This window comes from Cucurbita maxima, unplaced genomic scaffold (genome assembly GCF_002738345.1).
Source record: "Cucurbita maxima cultivar Rimu unplaced genomic scaffold, Cmax_1.0 Cma_Scf00051, whole genome shotgun sequence".
NCBI lineage: Eukaryota > Viridiplantae > Streptophyta > Magnoliopsida > Cucurbitales > Cucurbitaceae > Cucurbita > Cucurbita maxima.
Genome location: NW_019272067.1, coordinates 731275 through 739771, shown reverse-complemented (window position 1 = coordinate 739771; position 8497 = coordinate 731275). Strand labels below are relative to the sequence as shown.

The 8497-nt window shown below is 35.8% G+C and overlaps 1 protein-coding gene across 3 annotated transcripts in view; it reads right to left on the bottom strand.

Annotated features, from left to right (window-relative positions):
- Positions 1-4094, bottom strand: part of LOC111471364 — a 4715-nt gene extending 621 nt beyond the window's left edge. Inside the window, exons 1-7 of one of the 3 annotated variants that reach the window (XM_023117084.1) lie at positions 3425-4094; positions 2531-2602; positions 1037-1095; positions 738-894; positions 568-651; positions 389-478; positions 9-118 (exon numbers count right to left, since the gene is read on the bottom strand). In XM_023117084.1, the coding sequence (XP_022972852.1) occupies positions 9-118; positions 389-478; positions 568-651; positions 738-894; positions 1037-1095; positions 2531-2602; positions 3425-3715 (863 nt within the window). In that variant the 5' untranslated portion in view covers positions 3716-4094. Of the gene's footprint in view, positions 1-8; positions 119-233; positions 255-359; positions 479-567; positions 652-737; positions 895-1036; positions 1096-2530; positions 2603-3424 lie in introns of those variants that run through there. The other 2 variants (XM_023117085.1, XM_023117086.1) reach the window with 2 other exon arrangements.
- Positions 4095-8497: the final 4403 nt, after the last annotated feature.

Sequence of the window (8497 nt, the reverse complement as noted above, 5' to 3'; positions counted from 1 at the left end):
GGGGGTGGGGGTGGGGGGTGAGGGGCGGTCCTGCTGATGCAATTGCAAATTGTAAACCTCTATGCTGTCCATGTTGTAGCACAAACGCCACTTGTGTTGCAGCCAGTGCTGCCGCCTCCTGAAGGTTCACAACCACCACACTTCTATTCAATCTAAGTGTCAACAACATTCTTAAAGACGAACAATTTTGTCTATAATTTCAACAAAAACCTTCAAGCCTTGTCTGTTTTAAACTACTTATTTAAGAGATGGCTTCAGAAGAGTCCTGTTCTTTAAATTTTAAAATAGACAGAATTTCAGTTTCCAAATCATTCATGACTTGCAACACCTACAGTTGTTAAGAGAAAATTTTCAAAAATACAACCAAAGAACATAATTACCAACCAACCTGTCTTTGTCGACGACGTTGCAGGATACTGATGGCCCAAGCCATGATGTAGCATGGTAGAAGAAAACCAGCAGCACGAAGCAAGAAAATCTGTCAAAGGTACATCCATATTATAAATATCCATCCGATTATACTATTGTTCTTTCAAATTTAAGAAAACAAATTCCCATCTTGCTTACAGAGAAAAAGGCAGCTGCGTCGTCGTCATCACCGTCTGGATCAGTTATGGTCAATGCGTGTCGCAGAAGGAGAAGGGCTAATAGCTAGCCAGTAAAATCAAATACTTCATCAATCATCAGAGTTTCATGGAAAATACAAGAGTTCTACGAACTAACATGAGAAAACTTACAATAAGGGCAGCTGATCGGCAAAATGCAGCTCCACTATCATTTGAAGCAGCATAATCATCATATTCAGCTTCCAAGAAATTACGTTCTGCCTCCGCAATGGCCAATAGCCGAGTATCTCTAAGGTCTAACGGGTTACCAGCGATAGTCCATCGTCCCCTGTGCATATCCACATCCAGGTCAGTATTTCAAATGCGTGTACAAATTACATGAAAATAAAACGGTTGTGGGTGTTCAGATGCATGATTATTGATAAGGCCATTCACATGCAAATTGCAAATAACAAAAAGGTTGAACTTACTCCATATCAATCACAGTTTCTTCAGAACGAAGGGGTGCAGAATATCCAGGTTGATAAGACTGGCAATTGAATAAAGCGTACCGGAATATCAATCAATGAGGAATTAAAACAAGAAAAACATCATCAGAAAAGAAACTGCAAATGAAAATCACATGATATTGATAAGGCATACAAAAAAAATCCAAGCCCACAAAAAGAGTTCACCTAAATGAAGGAGCTCCAATCAATTATAATGAAATCTACAGAATAATACAAAAAATCCTCACGCCAAAACCCAAAGAGAAGCATTCAGAGTCAAACCAACGCACTATGGGAAACAAAGCCCAACAAACATTCCATGCCTGAAAGGTCCAGACTTCGCATGGAATAAGCTAAAGGATCAATGTTAAAATAACAAAGATAAAGGGGAAAGAATCACAGACAGAGGAGAAAAAGAGTCCAATGTCCTGAATTGAGAGCCCCACGCTCAAAATTTGGTAAGACTAAAACATCGAACCAACTTTTCATTTAACAAACGAAGTTCCAACAGTGAGAAATATGTCTTAAGACATAAGTCTGAGGAAACATCAATGCCTCCCTTGATGCCAATGCCTCATCCATCATCACACTTCAACACAAATGAACCTGCATCTTCACGGTAGACACTCCTTACCTCTACCATCTCTGACAGACAGCATATTCGAAGTAGCATCCACATTCCTTTTGGTTAAGCATGAGGAAGGAAGAATCCACCAATTGACATGCTGCTCATCTTCTCCTCAAGGAGTTGGAACAATCTTCTATGATGTCAGATTCAAACTATCCACAGAGGAATCCAGCCCATTGCAAAAAGATCCAAATCATTGTGTGCGCTATAGTAAACCACTGACCACTGTTATGGTTTTCTCAGAGATGAATGTATCAAAGGAAAAGACGAACAAAAGGTATGGCTCGGAGAGGATAGACAAAGAGATTGGTCGAGAGTAGAGACAATCAGACAAGTACAAAGAGAAGTAAACGGGCAAGAGTCTCCAATCATCCATGAGGTTTCTAAAGTAGCAAAGTCTCATTCTCGAGTTTTACAGTTTTCTCCTACAACAGCAACCCTAGCAAATTGTGAATCATATGGTTTTTCCCTTTCATTTGCAAGTCCCCAACATGGAAAATAGATTTTTAAAATACAAAAGTAAAAAGATCGAGAGGCATGCGCTATACACCTCATTTAAAGTTAAAAATAAAACCATCAGCTGCATGCCTTATAGAGAGGCGAGGTGCCCGACTTAAGCGTTCATTTTTTTATGCACATTTTAATCACTAATAATGAAAATTTTGGACTACCGGTGTAAAGCATGCCTTTTTTAAAAATTCAAAGAGTAATGAGTTCAACAAAAATATACTAGGAGGAAAACTTGCACGGAAGCTAAAGTATAAAGATAATATTAGCAGCTTATTTGAAATTTTTTTATAAAATAATACTATAATAGTCGAAATATCAAATCAAAACATCATGCATACCTGATGACATATCTCACAAGTTATGTCCCCTTTCTCATTGCACCAATGTTGAACGCACTTCCTATGAGCATACTGAACACAAACATTCATCAGACACGTGCAAAAGATTAATAAACAAGCAAGCCCGATAAATTTTCCTATACTAGATCATATTGGTCAATTCTAAGGGCATAACCAAACTTAGTTACATTCTGGAGATAAAAGAATAGAGTTCATGGATCACTATAATTCTACCATGCATCATGAATGATAACCATAATTCGTGTTAAATTTTATCAAGCCACTTTATAACTCAGATACAGCACATACCACCACATAACAGCTCATAAAATGTCCCATCGATCATAGAAATTTATACAAACAAAAGAGTTTAGGCAAAAGCATTACTCTTATCACGAAACTATTAGACGGGGATGATATTAAATGTCACAAACGAAGCATTGGGGAAAATTTTATAAAGAAATATTCAATTGACCAAACAAAGAATAAAAGAAATGACCACCAAACAACAAATTATTTCGTGCACTTCATTCCAGTCCTCCCCACATCAATGATGTAAATCCTCTCAAGATATGAGCATGTCAATTCTCAACAAGACACTGTAAAATTCAGGCAAACTCTCATCCATCACAGTTTTGGAAAATACTAGATAAACTTGTTATTGTATGTCTTTTTCCAGCTTGCTTCCGCGAAAACTAAACCACATTGGAAGCAACACAAAAATTGACCAAAAAAAACAAAAATGAAAGCAATAAATATAGACTTGAACCCATCCCAAAGACAGTAAAAAGAAGAAAGTTACTAAACCCAAATGAAACAGTATGAAAGAACTATATCCAAAGCTTCCAATTCAGCAAAAACACCATTCATAAATCCAAATGAAACAGTATTGACCTTAAGACTACCACTACACGCGCAGGGAGTTTCTAAATTATTGAGAGTGTCTTCTTCCTGACAAATGCGACACTCCGCCGCCTGAATCAGAGGGTCCTCCTCATTGGGTGCATCCTGCTCCACCGTCCGATCATCCGCAGTGGCAGTAGAAGACGAAGGAATAGCCGCAGCCGAGTCAGAAACACCCTCACGCGGTGCGGAAGGAACCGGGTCAACCGGGTCGGACACAGGTTGAACTGGAGCAACTGGTGGAATCAAATGGTCAACATACAGGACAAGATGATCGCTCATTGTCCTCAAAACCCCTATATCACCAAAAACCCAACTCAGGCGATCAATTCAAGAAAAGAAAGAAACCCTACAGAGGCGAAAGGATCAATTAGAGGAGGAAAAGAAGCGAGAAAGAAGAGGAATAGAGTGAATTGAGAAGACAAAAAAATGAAGGAGAAAAGGAAAAACAAAGGTGGAAGAGGAAGAGAAAACGCGTTAGGTGCGGAATGGAAAGGAAAATGGAAGATGGGTAAGTCCGCGTTTTGTACAAGATTCCACAAAAAACTAAAAAAAGAAGGAATTTGGAGGCGAGTGGACCTGATTGGCTATGTACAGGCGGAGTTTTCTTCGCTCCAAACTTCCTCCATTCCAATCCAACGCCCTCAACCTTATTTTCATAAATGCGCCTCAAGTCTATCTACGTCCTGTGCCCTGCCTCAATTTTCTTTTTTTTTTTCTTTTTTTTTTCTTTTCAATTTTGAATTCAAATATTTTGGTTGGGACCTCTTTTATAAGAAAATTTTAAATATAGTTTAGTACACATTTACCTAAATAAATACGCGAAATTAAAGGACTCGAACACACGAAAACTATGTAATCTAAACATGGCTCAACAAATCACGAAAGTTATCATGTATATCAAAACTACATCAAAACAATTCAAGTCAACAACATCAAAGATAAAATATACAGAAAATTCTCTAAAACATTAATTTTAAGGCATTGTTATTAATTCTTTTAGAACTTGGTAAGTATCAATCTTCTTTGTTTTCTTTTGGAAGAATGTATCCAAACTCAATCATCCAACTTTTATCCTTTGTTAATTATGGAAGCAATGTTGAAGTTTTTTTTTTTTTTTCTCAATTCATCTCATCAAGCTTACCTCTCATGTTTTATGTAATAACTCAATAATTAGAAAATTTAAAAATAAAAAAGAAAAAAAAAAGTTGTCTCACATCTCGAGAAGTGGGGTTTGGCCTCCACTATAAAAGGGAGACCCCTCACTTGAACCGTTAGAGCAAGTCGGAGAATACACTTTTTGATAGCTCAAGGGTAACATGATATGAACCCAGAGACATCAATCATACAATATACTTCAATGAAGATGGGAAGAAAATGAGAAGATATTTCAATGTGGCACATTGAAGAAAATGAAGTTTCATTATTATAAATTTTGGAGAGTAATTTAGAGTTATTGTATTTCATTAATATAGAGTTATTATAATATTTCATTAATATACTTTTCATTTTGAGGCTACAAAATCATGTATGTTGTATTTGTAAGTAGACTTGGAAAATGTAGTAAAAGAAGCCTTTGTGCTTTCCTTTAACTAATAGTAAGATTCTTTTGCAATTATGCCTAGTATAGGTTACATGTAGAATCAATCATTCAAGCTCGACATGATCAATCTTACTTGTGAAGTGATTAGAATCTCAAACAAGTGTTCTTGCCTTGAGATATTTAATCAACAGGAATCATTCAAGCTAGACATGATCGATCTTGCTTGTAGAGTGATTTGAATCTCAAACAATGTTTTTGCCTTGAGATCTTCGATCAACAAGGTAATCTGAATCTTATTCCCCTTGTCGTGATTTTCTTGTCATTGACATCAGAACCTTTCTCTTAGGCTGATTTCGTTTTCCCTTAGGTTGATTCCTTATCACAACATATTGGTTGATCCGACTTGGGTCTGATATGCTCGGACCCTTTCCTCCTAATTTCAATTCTTGTTTATGGTTAGTACGACCACCTTTTGGCTAGTTAAATTTTTTGGAGTGAAGTTTAAATTATTAGGAGTAAGTTTAAATTATACGACCAGCTTTTGGCGAGTTAAATTTTTGGAATCAAGTTTAAATTATTAGAAGTAGGCCTAAATTATTTTAGGCAAACCTAGGTGAACCAATTCAGTAGAATTTTAATTTATAATGGTTGTACTCTAGGAAGAATTAAAATTTAGAGAGCAGTGTTAAACTAACGTCCAAGGGTCATAGTAGATTCGGCCTAGGCTAGCCAAGTAATTGTCCTTATCGTTGTTTGGTTATTATTGTGTGCTTTATGATGACACGTGTTCGTGATATGCCCGTATATACATACTGTTGTGAAATGATATGTATATGTTATGATACTTAAATGTATTATTGTAGTTGATGAATTGATAGGTTTATGATATGATATGTTACGAACACATGCTCAGGATATGTTATATGACTGTTATGATATATGATATGATATGATGTGATATGTGTATGATGTGAATGGTTATGTCTGGAAGCATGAAAACCTTTATGATATAGCATATGTGCAACATGAATGATATGATATATTGACATGCAAAATGACGAATTGGCATGAAATACAACCCGATACACGCATGAAAGATATGAGAAAAGATATGAAAAATGATATGATATGAAGAAGACGCTGGCGGGTTATATTGAATGATAATGAAAATGAAAAAATGTTGGGAACTCATGCATTATTGTGTACTCATGCAACAAGGGATACCCTACTCACGCGTACATTACGAGGCAGAGAAACGATCATTATGTTTATCATAATGATGTCATGACAGTCGCTATTCCTAACGGGTGTCTGGCATCAATAGCCACTAAAGAATGCTCGCCCGACCAGAAAGGGGCCCAAGAGGTGTGCAAATCGACTGGTGGGTCCATACTCACTCGTGTGGATCGTTATAGGGAAATCAAGTACACATCCAAGTTGTCCGCTAGGATAACCACGACAGGAAAATAGACTGTTATAATAAGTTTCATTCATGAAATTGTATGTGTAACATTTAACCTCGATATGGAGTCGCATACTGAGTATTTCTTAAATTACTCAAGTCATGTGATACTTTCATTTTTCAAGTAAAGGCAAGACATTCTTGTACGACTGACGACAGCACCGCAATTCGAGACCATGACACATGTATAGGGTAGTTACATTTAATTTCTTACACTTAGGTTAGAATAGGATGTTTTTAACTTCAATGTTTATTTATTTCATTTAGTATTGTGATGTGTCGTTTTAAAGATGTTTTCAAACACACAAGTCCATGTCAGTGTTTTAAGATGAAGTTTATGTTTTATGATAAATTTTAAACGCTTATTCCCGCACAATATGATTACGTTATGATGACGGTAGCGACTCTAAGCAAGTAGAAATTTAGGGTCATTACATTTTATCGAAGAATAACTATTCAAATAACCATTATACATAATCTTCCTGTCAAATTGTTAAGATCGGTCAACTAATATGTTTTCAACAAACATAGGTAACACATCATCTTTATCTTTATACTTTTACAAAGTAAAAGAAATTAAACCTTGTACTCTTTATACTTTCATTGTTGTACTATCAATAAGTCATTGAAGCTTGTGACATATAGGATGGTAGTGGGTTGGAATTGCAACTTTTAGATCAACATAGTACTTATTACATTAGTTCACATTCTACTATTAATAACAGGAGTACAAGGAGTAAGTTATGTATGAAATTACCAAAACTCCCCTCCCCTAGGATGACATTTTGGGATGAATATTGTCTTATGCATACCGTGCTTTATATGATTGTTAGGATTAACCCTTAACGTAGCATATGCAAGAGAATCAAGTTAAGAGTGGAAGAATTTAAATATTTGTACACCCAGAGAATGGATTAGCCTTAAGAGTTAATCCTAAACGTCCTGGCAATGAGAGACGAGATTTAACTAGCCTAGACACCCCTAAGAACCTAGTAAACCTCCACAACATCCAAGAATGATCAAGGTGTCTCTCCAAGTTATTAGCAGTATGAACAATGTCATCAGAGTCTCTACTACCATTTCCACTCTGATACCAATATTGTCAAGCTAGACCTAGACCGATTAGGGTAGTGCGTTAAGACGACTAGGTGCCCAAACCTTGTGAAAATGATCATGGGTCTTGTGAAAATGATCCTTGTGTTTCCATCTTGAGAGGGAACATGGGGCCACATAGGTTTACCCTAGGTGGTACATGTGGGGTGTTCTCCCAAACTTAGGTGACTGTATGGTTCTTTGGAAGAGTCCGCCATCTAACCTTTCATGGATGATATTCAAATTATGATAACGTGAGTTGACATGAAATTATGGTGTATTATGATGATATGATGTACTATGATGCTATGATACACTAGGATGATGATGCATAATAACATGATGACAGGATGATGATATGACAATATGATGATATCTCACGCTAAGATGATGTGCATGTATGAGATATTATGTTGCATTATGATGAAAAGTTTTCTAATACACAACTCTTAAATGATGTTATAAATGATGAATACATGAAGACTTATGCATACATGTTACCTAGAGTAACATGTAAAGGATGTGTGAGGTCATGATTTAAGATGAAAATTTTTATATGATGAGTACGGACGTGTATACTATGATAATGATCATCATCATGCCTTACATGATATTCTAGGGTTTGTGAGCCATGTGTAGGAAAGTACTACACATCCAATTTGTCCAAAACCTCTATGACCCCAATAGTATTGCAGTGTTTGCATTCCATGACTCCAATAGTGGGTTAGTATTTCTTAAAATATTCCAACCATATACTACTTTTTAGCCCTATGTAAATGTTCTAATAAATGATGAGAAGAAAAACCATAATTATTGCAATATCATTATTGTATTAAATTTGTGCAATATCACTATTGCATTAAATTAGATTGCAATGGTAAATCACTAAATATGGTAAATCACTACCGTCGCAATACATTAAACCAAAAAAAAAAAAAAAAAAAAAAAAAAAAAAAAAAAAAAAAAA